The 16,834-nt window shown below is 43.4% G+C and overlaps 1 protein-coding gene across 5 annotated transcripts in view; it reads left to right on the top strand.

Annotated features, from left to right (window-relative positions):
• Nucleotides 1-4,489: 4,489 nt before the first annotated feature.
• Nucleotides 4,490-16,834, top strand: part of PXDC1 (PX domain containing 1) — a 103,066-nt gene continuing 90,721 nt past the window's right edge. For 3 of the 5 annotated variants that reach the window (XM_087961236.1, XM_087961240.1, XM_087961239.1), the window contains exon 1: nt 4,594-5,569. In XM_087961236.1, the coding sequence (XP_087817362.1) occupies nt 5,314-5,569 (256 nt within the window). In that variant the 5' untranslated portion in view covers nt 4,594-5,313. Of the gene's footprint in view, nt 5,570-16,834 lie in introns of all 5 variants that reach the window. The other 2 variants (XM_026676639.2, XM_087961238.1) reach the window with 2 other exon arrangements.

The following is a 16,834-nucleotide window of genomic DNA, read 5'->3' as shown; positions in this document are numbered from 1 at the left end:
AAATATCCATAATTTCTGTAACTTTAAGGTTATTCATGAAGAAGAAGAACAATGTAATGGACACCATCCTTTATCTTTTTACGGAATGTAATATAATTGCAGCCAGTTGGAACAATCTACTTATAGAAAAGAAGTGCCTTCTCAGGATCGCATTTAAAATCAACAGGGAACAATCCAAATCCCTTGAAATGCCACCCCACGCCTTCCAGGAAGACCTAAAACCATCCCACTCAATTCTAAGAAATGTAACCCAGCCTCCCTGCCCCTCCTCGCCATCCCCATTTCACTTCCCAATGTGGCTTTCTTTGCTCAAAAGCGAAAACCCTTTTGACTTCCTCTTCTCCCTCGTTACCACTGTTGTCAAACACTGGCATTCGCAGCCAAAACTTTTGTCGCTCCAGCAGCATTGCATCACCCTGGGCTTTGGTCCAAGGCTGCTTTCTGGAGAAGCTGATGCAAGGCCTCAATTCACCGCGTCCTCATTGTCAGCCTAGTCTTCCCTGGAGAGGTTTTGGTCTGCAGCCCTGGCTTCCCGTGTCAGATTTTCCTCAACATAATCTGGAAAAAAACAAAAACATAAATATCTCTCTCTCTCTCTCTCTCTCCTGAAAGCCAGATCCGGGAGCCAAGAGTAGACATCTGTGCTTGTGTTTGATGAGGCATCTCCTCCGATCCAGCCTCAGGCGGAGGAGGGAAAAACTTTACTTCCTCCGTTAATTATGTCTGCGGTGGGTCAGTGGCACTAAGCAAGAGCAAAGGCACAAGCCTTTCCCAGTTTCGAAATGAGGCCACAAACTTTTCCTGCTCGCATATTTTAATTTCAAGCTGAACATGTTGTTAAAAAACAATTAGTAAACTTCTCCAAGAGTTTTTAATGGTGTTTCCTCTTGATATGTAAGGAACCGTAAAGAACAGATGGTTGAAAAAGTGACTTCATTAGAGCTGACTTATAACTTCATACCTAAATAAGAAAGTCCTATTGACGAACTTTTCCAATAATAATATTGGCTGAAATCCATCAGAGGAAGTACTCCCACACCAGCTAATATTAGTGGAACCTCAGAATGGATTATCTCGTATGGGATTTTTTGGCACTTGTACTTTAGGCTATTTAAAGTGTTATTTAAGTATTGCTTTTAATGATATAGCTGCATCCACTGCTTTTTAGGACTCATTTTCAGGATGGGCCAATGGTTCCAGACTAGTGGCTATCAATTATCTTTTTTCTGGACATGACTTTCGGCTGGGGGGGGGAAGGAAAAAAGACTGCCCAGCACAGGCATCAAAGATTTACTTGCATCTGTGTAAACTGAAGGCAAGATCTACCATCATGTGAAGATGGTAGGATTTGCCTCATCACCAGGCCCTGGAAAGCCCTAAGAATAGGCTTTCATACCATTTTTCCATCCTCTCTTCCAAACACTGCTGGATGACTAGGCATAGCTTCTATTTAATCAGGCCACAGTAGGAATTTAAAGTGGTAGCAAGGCACAGCACCGACCCTACCATTAGACAGTGTGGCATCTGCAGCAGTCAGCAGATGCTGGATGTCATGAAAGAGAAGCTAATTGGTAATTATTGTTACTGCCTTTTAACTGGTAGGAGAATAGCTGTGGGATTAGGTCTCAGGGCCCAAAATAACTGTGTTGGATAGTATGCCAGGCCAGCAGGGAGGACACGGTTTCAACTCAAGCGACCAATGTTCTGGGGGTAGTCCTGAGCGCAGACAGTCAGTTAAGTGTTGTGGTTGAGGCACCAGATTAAAAAACAGGAGACCAGGAATTTTAGTCCCGCACGAAACCAGCTAGATGATCTTGAACCAGTCATTGTTTCTGAACCCTAAGAAGCAGGCAATGGCAAACAGCTTCTGAAAATCTTGTCAGGAAAACTAGATGGACTAGGACCCGTGATGGTGAACCTATGGCACGTGTGCCAGAGGTGGCATGCAGAGCCCTCTCTCTGGGTACGCGAGGCATCGCCCCAGCTCAGCTCTGCGGCACATGTGTGTGCATGCCTCCCGCCGGCCAACTGGTCTTGTGATCGTAGGTCAAGGACTACCTGTACCAACTTGTTCTGTATTCTGTACAGTGGTAGATTTTGTCTTCTGTACAGATGCAGATAAATAAACTCAACAAAACATTCATACAAAGTCTTTATTATTGGTTCATCAGGTATCCTCATAACTCACATTTGTGATGAAGTTCTTCTTAATGGCCAATCCTTTGCATATCTGTCTTGTAGGTAAAAAGATGGTTATCTCCTTATCCCTTTCCTCCCATCTCGTAGCGGTAGAGGTAGAGCAGTTACCACGAGTCCGTGAGTTCAGCCAAGGGTGAGGAAACTTCCCCCAACCCATCGAGGGTCAATTTAGTGACCAATCAGAATTGCAGATGTGGTCACGTGACATGGACTACATTTCCCAGGATACCTTAACTACATTTACCACGATGCATTCCCTTAAGGGGACAGCTCACAATTGCTAACTAATTATCCAATTCCCATACACTGGCTGGACAGCACACAACTATAAGAACTGGACTCTGCTAAACCACCCCCATGTACAATTATGTTAAATGGAGCATTTCAGTTCTCAATATCCCAAAAGATTGAGCCAGAAAGAGCGTATGCCATGGTTAGCTTCAGGTTGGCTGGACTTGGGGCCAGACAAGCACACACAGGGGCGCACACACTGGAGTCATGCATGCATGCACGGGGGCACAGGGGGGTTGTGCGCAGGGGTTGCACACGCATGCACGGGGCTGCGCACAAATACGCAGGGGTTGTGTACACATGCACGGGGGTGTGGGGCGCGCACGCATGTTGCATTTTGGGGATGCGCGCACATGCTTTGGGCACATGGTACCGAAAAGGTTAGCCATCACTGGACTAGGCAGTGGCCAGGAGTTATCCCCAAGTTGAAGACACATATTGCACAGAGTCTAACATTCTGCCCTCTTCCAACTTTAAGGTCACCATGTCCCATTGATTACAAATGGGACTGTCTTGCCCCAAGTGCAGGCAACCTGAAGCTAACCATGGCATATGCTCTTTCTGGTTCAGTCTTTTGGGATATTGAGAACTGAAATGCTCCATTTAACATAATTGTACACGGAGGTGGTTTAGCAGAGTCCGGTTCTTATAGTTGGTACAGGTAGTCCTTGATCTATGATCACAACCGAACCCCAAATTTCTGTTGTTAAGTGAGACATTTGTTAACTGAATTTTGTCCCATTTTATGACATCTCTTGCCACGGTTAAGAGAATGACCACTGTTGTTAAGTTAGTAACCCAGCTGTTGAGTGAATGTGGTTTTTTCATTGACTTATCTCCAGACACAGCAATCGTGGTAAATATGAACCAGTTGCCAAACATCTGGATTTTGATCATGTGACCATAGGGATACTGCAAAAGTTGTTAACTGTGAAAAATGGTCATAAGTCACTACTGTTGTAACTTTGAATAGTTCACTAAACAAACCGCTGTAAATCTAGGATTAGCTCTACTACTCGGGCTTTTTCAGCTGCAGTTTGTGAGTCTCGATCAATAAGGACTCAGATCAGATCCAATCCGATCCGATTCCTCTTTTCCAGCTGTGGCATGCAGAGCTTGGGGCTCCCATTTCCGAATAACCCAGGGGTCTCCAACCTTGGCAACTTTAAGCCTGGAGGACTTCAACTCCCAGAATTCTCCAGGCGGCTGGGGAATTCTGGAGTTGAAGTCCTCCAGGCTCAAAGTTGCCAAGGTTGGAGACCCCCTTTGCTGGCTGGGGAATTCTGGGAGTTGGAAGTCCTCCAGGCTCAAAGTTACCAAGGTTGGAGACCCCCTTTGCTGGCTGGGGAATATTGGGAGTTGAAGTCCTCCAGGCTCAAAGTTACCAAGGTTGGAGACCCCCTTTGCTGGCTGGGGAATATTGGGAGTTGAAGTCCTCCAGGCTCAGTTACCAAGGTTGGAGACCCCCTTTGCTGGCTGGGGAATATTGGGAGTTGAAGTCCTCCAGGCTCAAAGTTGCCAAGGTTGGAGACCCCTGGTAATAACCCACGCCGGAGATGATAGTGGCGCGCGTGTATCTGCGCCACGCTCCGCTTCTTTCGACCCTTCGCTTTAACCCGCGCTCGGCGGAAAGAAAGAGACGAGCAGATTGGGAAACACGCCAGTTGCTCGACCAGGAGACCTACCGTACCGGTGTGTCCGAAGCGGGAAAGCTCGCCTGGTTTCCTGAGGAAAACCACTTTTCGAGTTTTCTTGCAAGGAAGCGGGGAGAAGTTAGCTTTAAGCTCCCTCAGTCCCCGCGGGAAACCGACAACGGGGGTGGTGGTGGTGGTGAAGCCAGCATCCCGGCGGTTCACCACACCCTCTTTTCTCCAGCAAGCGAGCAAAACTAATCTATTATTTTCTTCGGCCGGTTGCGTCACAACCTTTTTTAAACAAACAATAATAATAAAAAAAAGCCTGCCACTGCCAAAATCGATAGCCTGCCAACATCTGATCGAGAAAACTCCCCGTCTAGCACCTCCCCTGCCACGAGAATCGGACGGGCTAGATAGGAATCCGGGGAGCGGGACGCGTTTGCTTCTCCCCACTTTTCTTTTTTCTTCTTCCACGTATTGAAAACCTCAGATAGGGGAAAAAAGAAAGAAAGAAAGAAAGAAAGAAAGAAAGAAAGAAAGAAAGAAAGAAAGAAAGAAAGAAAGAAAGAAAGAACCCGGAGTCCAAAACGCCCCCGCCCCCGAGTTCGCGCGTGTTTTGTTTTTTTTAAAGCTTCATTTTATTTTATTTTAATGCAGCCCTAATTCTTCGCCCTGCCTCCCAAACCTTCAGGAAGATCGCAAAAGAAAAGAGAGAGAGAGAAAAGGAAGAAGCGTCAAAGCCACAAGACGATGCAACGCCACGCCGCCCTGCCGAGAGCAAAAGCCTGTCGCGGCCCCCCTTTGGCCTTGAAAAGCAGAAGCCCGTCTGATTCTGCCCGACGGCTCCTCTGCCCCAGCCCACGCCTGTGACTAGCAAGCGGTGGCGGCAAAAAAGGCGACTGTAGTCAGAAGAGGCGGCGGCTGAGGAGGAGAAGGAGGAGGAGGAGGAGGACGGCTGAGCCCTCCCCTCCTCCTCGTTTTTTTGCCTGGGCGAAGAATGCCGGAGGCGCCTGTGGCCGCCCTGCGCGGAGCTTGAAGGCAGCGCCTGGTGCCTCCGTCGTCGACGCCCAGCCTCGACCATGGTGGTGGCTCCCTTTTCCTGAAGCCGAGCGGCTTTTAAAGCGAAGGACGGAGGGTTTTCCGCCGTCCCCCTGGCCGCGGGCTGGTATGCGCGGGCAGCGGCGGGATGGCCTCGGCTGTGTTTGAGGGCACCTCGCTGGTGAACATGTACGTGCGGGGCTGCTGGGTGAACGGCATCCGGAGGCTGATCGTCAACCGACGCGGGGACGAGGAGGAGTTCTTTGAGATCCGAACCGAGTGGTCGGACCGGAACGTCCTTTACTTGCACCGCAGCTACTCGGATTTGGGCCGCCTCTTCAAGCGCCTGCTGGACTCCTTCCCGGAGGATCGCCCCGAGCTGTCACAATCCCCCTTCCTCCAAGGTTTGCCGGCCGCCTCGTTTTCTGACTTTCTCCCACCCCACCCCCCATCCCATCCTCTGCCCACTTGATGAACCGTCGCTAAGGCGAGAGGAAGTTCCCTGAAAAGGAGCGGCGCTTCCTTCCCGCCACAGTTGAAGGATCGGGGTGGAGTAGTGGGGGAAACTTTTCGCTTCTGATTAAAACTTGTTGGCTGCCGAAGCCTAAATAGACCCCGACGTTTTCTCTGAATCCCTTCCTTGTAGTAGAGGAAGGCAACCAGGATAGGGCACAGTGTCTAAGCCGGTTTCGAAGAGAACAAAACAGAACAGAGAGATTTGCAAGGGACCTTGGAGGTCATCTAGTCCAACCCCCTGCTCAGGCAGGAAACTCTATCTAAATCTATACCATTTCAGACATAGACTCAGAACTAGTCCTGGTCTCAGTCAGCCTCTTGACATTCATGACCAATAGAATGTCTCTGGGCATACCAAAAGCGACTTTCCACCCCCCCCTCCCAAGGCTTCACCACAAAAATGGGAATAAGAAATACTTGTGATAATTATTTTTTCCGCTAATGACCGAAAGTGAGGATGGGAATGAATGGGGCCGGTTCCACAAGGACAGAATCCTTTTCTCCTTGGCCACGAAGAAGGACTGTAGGAATTGAGGGGGCAGAGTAGAGCCACGTGGCTGGTCAGCTCCACCCTAGACCTCCTTGAGTTCAGCTTTTGAGAATGAGAAGGCCTGCGTGGGTCTTTCTGAGTGTCGGCTTCCGTGGGTGTTGAAAATGGTTAGCCTGTTGCACTGCCTTTTAATTCTGAGGATTGTTCAAGTACATTCCTAAAATGAAACTTTACTATAGTTGTGGTTGCTGTTGTAATGGGGAGTTGTGATGTAATGTGCACTTATTCGGATTTTCTGACTTTTGGCATGGAGTTCGCAACTTTATCAATGCACCTTAAATTTCAGCCTCATAAGTGGTAGGGACGCTGGTAATGGGAAAACAGCAAAGAAATAGCCTCATAACACATTTTGTTTTACCAATTACTGATTGTTCATACAAGTGAGTCCTGTTTGTTCTTTGGACTCTCAGTAATCACCTCTGTGCGTAGCTGGTATAAGTGCAGGACATCCTAATTCATCAAATGTTTACCGACCCAAGTAGATAAACAGTTATTGCAGCAGAATAAGTGAAGCTAACTATGATACTCCGATTAAGTGACATTAATCCAGGAATCCATGATAGCAAAGTGGAAGGACAGATGATCTTTCTGAGCCTCCCAGAGTTGCTTGAATAGTGAGCTGGACAGCATAAAAATTTAATAAATAAAAATATAAAATAAACTTTTTCTCCCTTCCAGCCTTGTTCTGTTCCTTCAGATTTTTAAATTACTACATAGACTCAAATCAGCTGTTGGACACCTTGAAACATTCATTGAAATAGATGCTTTAAAATAGTAAAGCCAGTAAGAAATGTGCTGCCACCAACTAGCTTTTCCATGCTGTTTCAAGATTATAAGTGTTGCAGGGACTGAATTTACCTGGGTCTGCAAGGGAATCCTATAATTATACTGCAGCTTTCAGAAATACCCCTTCATTCATTATGAAAAACAAAAGTTGAAACAAAAATGACTCAGGTGGAAGGACAGAACAGATCCTCAGAGCCAACTTATCCTTGTGATAAACTGATTATCAAATCGAATAATCATCTAGATAATTATTGAAGATAATCCCAGAAAAACACTTGTCACAAAGGGAAATTAAGGGCTGTAGTTTTGTATTCCTGACTCTAAATTCAGATGTAATCACCATGTTGGCAAATTTTACATTTGATATTTATGGTATATGGTTCATACTTTTCTTCATCCAACATGTATGCATTTATTCAAGTAATATATGCGTTTCTCACAGGCAGGTTTAATTTGATGTGTAAAATACGTTCTAACAAAGGGCTTTTGACCCTTACTATTTGGTAACATTTGTAAGAGTCAAATATTTAAATGCTAATGTTCCTTTAAGGCACCTTGAAAATGTAAGCACTCTATATTATATATTTTAAATTCCTGTTATCATACCACCTCTCTTAGTTGGATGATATTTCCAGCCCAAGGTATATCAAAAAGCCCTTTTAAAATTCATTTTGGAGTTGATTTTAACTGAAATAAAAGAAACCTAAATAAAGAAAAAAAGGTTAGGATCAAGAATCTTTCCAAAAGACGTAGCTTGCTTTTAATAATGAAATACAAAGAAACTCAAGAAAAGAAAGAAAAATGATAGTGGTATACAGTGAAGAAAAAAAATCATAGATTTATTATGGTCATTAAATTTATCTAAATGTAACAAAAAGAAGGAAAAAGGCTAACTGGCAAAAAATAAAGAAAACATCCATATAATAATATAATAAAAATGAAACTTAAACATTGGCCCCTTTCTGCAGTGTTAAGAAGTTTTCTCTCCATTTCATTGTTCCTCCCAAACTGTAGCCTCAGTTACACCTGTGTTTATGATAATTGTTTTTAAGAAAAAGAATGGAATGCTATGTTGTGGAAGGCCTTGCTTGTTCCTTGTGCAGTTTTGCATGGAGTCATGTATAAGATGGCAAGTGCATGGCCGTAAGAACAAGCAGTGCAGTCAAGTCACGTTAAAATCCTTGGCAGGCAGTTTTGTTGTTAATTCTGTGGTTGTACTTTGGCTCCGATTGCTGGGAAACCAAACGGGGTACTCAAGCTCTATGTACACAGGCAGTACATAGTTGCTGCTGAAACTTCTGAATAGATAGATACAGAGGGAGGAAAATGGATGGAGTCCTCTGTTTCAGCAACTCTGTGGATTGATCTTCTGGCTAGGTAGCATAAAGTCACAGCTGAGAGCCTCACAGCTAGTTCACTGCTCTGGGCTACCATCCTTAGAGAAATTTGAGCATTTGTGGTCAGGCTGTAAATGCCTCGTAATCCTCATAAGGAATAAGACATCTTGACAACACCGATTTCATACAGATATAGATAGTTCAAGTTAATATTTCTCAGGCCACTAAGTAAAGCACACATGAGGTGACTGGATTCACATGTTTTTCTTTTTTCTTTTGGTTGGAGAAGTGGTCTCAGATTTGGAAGTCTGGATAGCAGCCCAAATAATGGCTTGCTGAATGTTTTGAGTTGGCAAATATACGTTATAGATATATTTGAAGATATAACTTAGAAGAATACCACTTCTTCTCTAGTTGGTTGATGATCATACTTTATAAAAGAATTAAATTAGCTAAGGGCAGAAATCTTCCTACACCACAATTCAGATATGCAAAGGATTGGACATTAAGAAGAACTTCGTCATAAATGTGAGTTGACAGGATGCCTGGTGAACCAATAAAAAAGACTTTGTATGGATGCTTTGTGGAGTTATCTATCTGCCTTTGTACAGTATATGTACATTGTTTGTGCAGGATAGGCAGAATAGTAGGAAGATCTGATCCCCATGATGATTGAAGCGGCTGCATGGTATGATGGTTTCAGGCAAGAGTGAGGGAGCCTCCCCCAACCCAACAAGGGTCAATTTAGTGACCAATCTGGATTACAGATGTGATCACATGACATGGACTACATTTCCCAGGATACCTTAATTACATTTACCATGATGCATTCCCTTAAGGGGACAGCTCACAATTCCTAACTAACTATCCCAAATCCCATTAACTCTAGACTGCCTGGACAGCACAGGCAGAGTTCACACACTGTACTTTGATGGAGCTTCCTTTGGTCAGTAGAATTAGAAACCAGTTGACCACAATATATCTGAATGGTGTCTACTGTCAAGTTTATTATGTCTGGTAACAAATTGATCTTCCCTCACAGTTCCTTTAATCATGCAATCCATAGAATATGGTTACTAAGCAAATGGGAGAACTTCATAATGTTATGGTCATAAACAAACCAGGATTAAAGCTAATCAAGCTTAGCATACTATACATAAGCTCCTGTGATGTCTTTACCTGACTTTTGGGATATTGGATGAAGGGAGGAGAAAGGGAGATATTGTATTGCATAGGAAAGGAACTAATTAATCTCACCAGGATGCTCATTTATGTCGTCATTGTCAGATTGCAGTTCTGAATTGCATTGTTCGGAACTACAGTTCTTCTCAAAAGAAGATTAAGTATATAAGGCTAGATCATGCTTTTGGTGGCTTCATCAGTAGACTTCCAGGAACACTTGATTTTCTGATGAGGCCACCATCATCATGAGCTAGCCTTATGTACTGAGCCTTCTATTTATCAGAAATCAGCCGGGTGTGCAATAGCATTTCCCATCATTCTTCTTTGGGCATGCCCTTAAAGCATCATCAAAGGCTTTTAAAGACCAGCACATAAATCAACATTAATTATGGGACACTTGCTGGCATCATGACTCTTTCAAGATGGCATCACCAAAACACATTGATTTCATTTTTAAGCTTATGTAACTAAAATAATAATAATAAAAGAATCCTGTCTCAGGCCACACACATGCAACCTGCAGAGAGGTTTGCAAATTTTACTAGAAAGTTTTTAAGCAAATAAACAAGTAATAATCTGGGTACTGATGAGTCAATACAAAATGCTTGCATCTACCTCTGTTTCTTTTGGCTGTATTTGTATTGTTTAAATTATTAAAAGGGACTAATTGTTTTAAATAAAGAAGCCGCCAAGGAAATGTGTGTGGAAACGTGCACGCACAGAGGAGAGAAATCAAGTCCCTCAAAGCCCAGGAAGCTTGCTTTGAGAAAGTGTCCAAATCAAAAAAAAAAAGCAGCCACAAGGACCAGATAGGGTCATCAGCCAATCCAGGTCCAGAGTCACATATATGAACATTCAAGTTGTAGGTCAAGAAATGGTTTTCACCATTGGAAAGGCTTGAGCTCGCTGCTCTTCTTAAATCAGAGGTCTCCAAACTTAGCAACTTTTAAGACTTGTGGGCTTCAACTCCCAGAATTCTCCAGCCAGCTATGCTATGTTATTCTGGCTGGAGAATTCTGGGAGTTGAAGTCCACAAGTCTTAAAGTTGCCAAGTTTGGGGATCCCTGTCTTAAATAGAAGCAACCACATGTTGGTCATTTGGAAGGGTGAGGCTCTTTTCTAGCCAACAGCCTTGGAGAGTGCCTCTGCTCTGCTTATGGCACAGTGGTTCCTTGCACTGGGTGGGAGAGGTAGTGTGATGACTAGGGTGTGGCACAAAGACAACACAGTCAGATAATCAGTAGGAGTCCCTTTATTAGCTCTAACTTTGCCCCCAATGTCCTGGTTACCTTCTGGCTGGAATACTCTACCTGACTCTGTAGTTTCTTCCCCAAACCCCAAAAACTTTAACCTGAGACTGTCTACTATTGACCTCACCCCTTTCCTAAGAGGTCTGTAGGGGGCGTGCATAATATGTACCCATTTCATGTATTCATAACTATGTATATACTTATACCTATTATCTTGTAAGCAATTGACAAATCAAATCAAATCAAATAAATAAATAAATAAATAAATAAATAAATAAATAAATAAATAAATAAATAAATACTCTCCCAGGAACAGCCTTTGGCTGCAGAGATTCAAGTCCAAAACGTGGTCAACAAAAACTGTAACTATAAGTCCAATCAAGGCAAAATGAGGTAATTAGTTCAACAGGGCAGGAGCAAGAATTCCAGGCATGAAGGCACGTCAATAATTCCACATGGCTGGGAAGCTGCCAGGAACACAGATAACTAAAGTCAACACAAGATAAACTCACGTTTGCTCCCAGCAGCTGCTGCACTCAGCATGCATTTCTTTTAAACTCTCATTCCCAGGTGTGGCTAATGAAGGGAATCAGGGCCCTTTCCTTCCCCCCTAAGCCACACAACCCATGTTGCTCTCTTCTCCGTTCCTCCCTGTGTGCCCTAGGATGAAGAGGGGTGGGACTGGGTCTTCCTCTGAACTCCCTCTCCCTTGTTCTATCTCTCTCCTGCTCTGCTCAGCCGGACTTTGCCCTTCCCCAGTTTCCTCCACAGCCAATGGAGCCACACTCCCACTCCCTGTCAGCTGTTCGTCTTCCTCCTCTGATTCAGACTCCGACAGGGGCATGACAGGCTTCAACTCATCTTTAGAGACTGGGGGCCACTGTGTCTCTTGGTTATTGTGGCCACTGCGGCACAATCTCCTCCGCCCCCAGGGTTTTGTCCAACAATTCAGGAACTGGCTGTTCTTTGTCGATTTCCTTGTCAGAATCTGAGTTGGCAGTGACACATAGGATTGACAAAGAGCAGAAGATTTCAAATGAACAGGGCAAATTTTGCAAGATTTAGCTTTTATTTCACTTTTTTTGGTGAACCGCTTTGGTCTAGTGATTAAGGCACGAGATTAGGCAGGAAACCTATGAGTTCTAGTCCTGCCTTAGTGATGAAAGCTGGGTAGGTGATTCTCAGCCCATGATATCAGGCACAGTGGCAATTGGTGACACAGGTGTCAATTCCTGACACAATCAATCGATCAACACTCAGTTCATTCCCCCCTTCCCCCCAAAAAGACCTTACACTTGGAGGAAAGCAGTAGGAAGAAAAAACAATTCTACATCATGAACTTCTTGCAGTACAGGTAATCTTTGACTTATGACCAAAGTTGAGCCCAAATTATATGTTGTTAAGTGAGAAACTTGGGAAGCAAGTTTTGCCTCATTTTACAACTTTTTTCTTGCCACGCCTGTTAAGTGAATCATGGCAGCTGTTAAATTAGTGACCCAGTTGTTAAGTGAATCTGGTTTCCCCGTTGATTTTGCTCTTCAAAAGGCTGCAAAAGAGGATTGTATGACCCAGAGTCAGTTGCGGAGCGTCCAAATGGAAATCATGTGACCATGGGGATGCTGCAACAGTTGTAAGTGTGAAAAAAAAAAACACTTTTTTCAGTGCAGTTGTAACTTTGAACGGTCAATAAGTGAACTGTTATAAGGCGAGGACTCCCTGTATTCTTTCAGACACCAGTGGACACTGGTGAAATGAGTTGGGCAACAAGCATGCCTGAAGTTACTTGATGACAGAGAGAAAATTAGTTTACTGAGAAAGTTCTCAGCCAGGGAATTAGTTTCCTTGGGGTTCTTATATCTGTTAGAGAAAGAGTTACCTGTTTTAGCAGTGCTAGACCTGTTATCTTCAGTTAAATTTCAGGTGTTTCTGGTAATCTGCAGTATTGCGGTTTGTTTCTCGGGGATTCACATGGTTTCACTTTTCCTCTGCTTCTGCCACATAAACTTCATTATATTGTTTGGGCTCTTGTTTCTTTTTTTTTTTTCTGATCTTGGGAATGTGAAGTTATTCCCTCATTTGCTTCTCCTTGGCTGGAAGCAAGAAGCTGAAAGGAATTTGGCTGAGACTCACTGTCCTAAGCTGCCATCTGCAGTCAAATCTGCAATACTGCTGCAGAAACCTACCAACCAACAAAAATGCAATTCTTTATCTAAAAAAAAGTCTCAATGTTAAAATATCTTAAAGGTGCTTTTTCAAGAGGTCACCAGAAAGTCCAGTTGCCTCTTGAAAAACCACCTTTGGGACAGCCATGACCTGGATAACCGAGAATCTCCATAGACACTCAATATTAATACTTCACAATAGATTTAAGGATAGCTTCATGGAACTATTTTGACAAAGTTGCTTGTGCCAGGCATCTGTTGTTTTGCAGGATTTGAGATGGAAGTCGCAGAATAGGTGAGAAGATAATTTAGTTCCTTTGAAAAGACAATACAGCAATAGCAATAGCACTTATATACTGATTCACAGTGCATTTTACAGCCCTCTCTAAGCGGTTTACAGAGTCAGCATATTGGCCCCAACAATCTGGTTCTTTATTTTACCAACTTTGGAAGGCTGCGTCAACCTTGAGCCGGCCAGAATCGAACTCCTGGCAGTCGGCAGAATTAGCCTGCAATACTGCATTCTAATCACTGCGCCACCATGGCTCTTTGTATATGTAGGAATTTGGATCGCAAAGACTTGTTTACAAACATAAAACTTTTGTCCATTTTGCAGAGCTATTTTATAACAGCCTTATAAAACATGGATCTTCCTCTGTATTGTACCCTCTCCCCTTACATTAAATATTATTGATGAAATAAACAATTGCAAAAGACTATAGGATGCTAAGCCAAAGTTCAGATGATTACAAATTCATATAAAATAGGGATGACAGCCTCCTAGACTTGTCAAATTTTATTTATCTTGTATGATGTTTTTGTGAGATCCAAAAGGAAGGAATGCCATAAACTTACAAGATTTGTGGCACTGAATACTTAAAATAATATTTTGTAATAAAATAAAGAATCACATGGGCCATTGTGCAAGACTTGTGCAAGACTTATACAGTGGAGACCAGGGCCTGAAAAAGCATTGATGTCTCCTGTCTTGTGCATTTTACTTGCTTTGATATTTTTTACCTATATCACCGCCCAAAGCCTTAGTAGAGAATCAGATCTACTAGAGGAGCACTTTGCAAAAATTGAGGGAAGAAGGAGCAGAAGCTAACTCTCTCATTATTCCTTTTCCCCTGAACTTATCTGAAAATGTGGCGTGGAAAACTGAATAATTCTTTGCAGCCTCCCGAGAGGCAATACAGTATAAACAGCTGCAGAGACAGTTAATGGAAACCCTTCCTCACCCCATTACAGAAAACTTCTAGATCCATATGCATCTTTTAAACAAAAAGGACCTTTCTTATCCTAAAATGCTCCTCACGTTTCTTCTGTAAAGGGCTACTCATGCCTAGCAGTGGTATGAGTAGGCCTGTGGTTAGCAAACAAAAATGTGGACTAGTAGCTTTTTATTTGTAAAACTAGTTCATTTAGTAAATATTTGCAGTTACATTTGCAGGAATGAAAAAGTAACTTTGGGACCAGTTACTTCACATTTACAACCTTTGGAGGACTATAAAGCAACAGAAAGCTGAAGTAAAATTATAAAATCACGATGTTTCCCTTAGTGGCCACTTTGCTTAATGACCGAATTGCTGGCCCCTGTTATAGTCCCTAAATCATGGCTACCTTAAAAAAGTGAATCAACTTGGCAAATAAAGTCTGGGTCCTAAGAATGGCTAGGATACTTGGAGCACATCAACACGATCACTTCATTAAAATGCATGAAAGTTGCTGATTCTTCCCAGAAATGCAAACAAGCTTCTGATTCTGTGAACTGCGCCTCACGATGTTCAACCCCACCCCCATTAAGAACAACAGCAATTACAGGAGAACAATACAGTTAAAAACTTACTTTCAGTCAGCTAATCAAAGCATCCGATCCCTTGTTTAGCAGGCAGGGCTTTTTTTAATGGACTCTTTGACATCGGCACAATAAAATGTGTCACAGTTGATGCAATTTATCTGTGGTGAAACTAATCTTTATCGCTGCAGCATAGCAACAACAGCTACTGTCTGTGGAAATAGCTAATTTACTTCTACACTGTAAAATATCAGTGCAAACAATGCTCTCCATCAGTAATACCTACTCTACTTACCTCTGCAAACATAGCAGTACTTAGGATAAATCTGCAGCCCTCAGTGGTACTTAAGGCAATCAGAACCAATTTAAGCCCCGTAGCTTTCAATTAATCCACACATGTATTACTAAGGCTGGATTCAATTGATTATATACTATATAACCAGATGTTGTCTGAATGGAGCGGAAAGGCTTTTTTTTCATTCTTTTGCATGGTTAATGTTCCATAAAGTAAATACATTGCCTTTATATTGTTATTCCCCAAACAATGAAAGACTGTTTGTTGCCCAGTTTTGCATTTCCTTAGACAAGGAGTGTCAAACTTAGTTCTGGCCTGCGGGGCCACCCTGCAAACAATGAAGGACTGGCCCGTAGTGCCTCTGTCAGCAAAAACGGAGCTTGGGAGAGCTGCATATGGCCCTCCCGAGGTTCCCTTTTCACTGGCAGAGGGTTGCAGGAGGCCATTGCAACAGGAAACGGAGCTCAGGAGCCTGTTTTTGCTGGCAGAGCGCTCAGGCCACCACAGGCACCCCTGACATCAGTGACATTGAGCTGGCCATGCCCACCCTGGCCCCCCAAGGTCAAAAACAACCCTGATATGGCCCTCAGTGAAATCGAGTTTGACACCCCCTGCCTTGGAGGCATCTGACTGAAAAGTGAATCTGAAGATAGTGTTACCACACATGGCTTGCAAACATCCAGATGACCACTAGATAGTAGCAAAAACTACATTGAGCAGTTTTATAAGTAGTCCTTGATTTACAATGGCAGTTGGGACTGAAGTTTCTATTACTAAGTGATGAAATCAATTGCTGTTAACAAAATCCCACAATTGTTAAAGGACCAAAGTCAGTGGGGAAGCTGGCAGGAAATTGCAAACTCCAGGCTGGTAGGCAGCTAAGCAGAATCTGCCAAATAGGAGGGGAAGTGTGTGGGGTGTTTAGAGGTGTGAGGAAGGTTGGGGTGGGTATGCAAAGGAGTTGGGGATTGTGCGGAAGGGTTTGCCAGTGGCTGGTGTGGTGCAAACACAGTCTCTGGGGTGTGGATGTGCATGGACCGTGGAGACATACATACCCAAGAGACTGACAATCCTCCCTGCTGTCTTCTCCACTGACTTTCTGGGGAAGCTGGCAGAGAAGGTTGCAAATGGTGATCATGTGATCACAGGACACTGTAGCTGGCCATAAGTGCAATCCTGTTGCCAAATGCTCAGATCACAATTGCGGAGGTGTTAAATCAGGCCCAGTCTTAACCATCATTCATTCAGTGCTGCAAGCAGTTGCTGAACAAATGGTCATAGGTCTAGTACTCAAATTCAACCAGAGGACTCTTTTGGTGTTCTTCACATTAGATACAATTATTTTCCTTGGTCCAGTAAGGTGAGCTTATATGAGATATCACAGTATATTGCTGGCATGGATATACAATGTGCAGTTACCACTCTAAAATGACATTGGGTGGCATCCCTTGAGGAAACCAACTTTGTTGTATCTGCACCGAAAAACGTTTCTAATAGTTAAAATATATTTTGGGAATGCAGCCTATTTTAATCACTGGGCAAAACATCCAAAAATGTTTCTGGTTACCATAGTAATTGTAATTTAAAGCAAGAGAGATATTTTCCACAACCCAGGAAGACAATCCTACACATTGTGCATATGTATGAGTAATTTAATTATTACATCAACAATTAATGCCACGTGTTTTTTTAATATTGGTTTCATATGAGCCATGGTGGTGCAATGGTTAGAATGCAGTCTTGCAGCCTAACTCTGCTGACTATCAGCTGCCGGCAGTTTGGTTATGACTGGC

The sequence above is a fragment of the Notechis scutatus genome, chromosome 3, assembly GCF_049901735.1.
Source record: "Notechis scutatus isolate UNSWTSFEM ecotype Mainland chromosome 3, rNotScu1.2, whole genome shotgun sequence".
Lineage (NCBI taxonomy): Eukaryota > Metazoa > Chordata > Lepidosauria > Squamata > Elapidae > Notechis > Notechis scutatus.
Note: the sequence above shows the minus strand (reverse complement) of the source record. Positions and strands in the feature narration are given on the sequence as shown.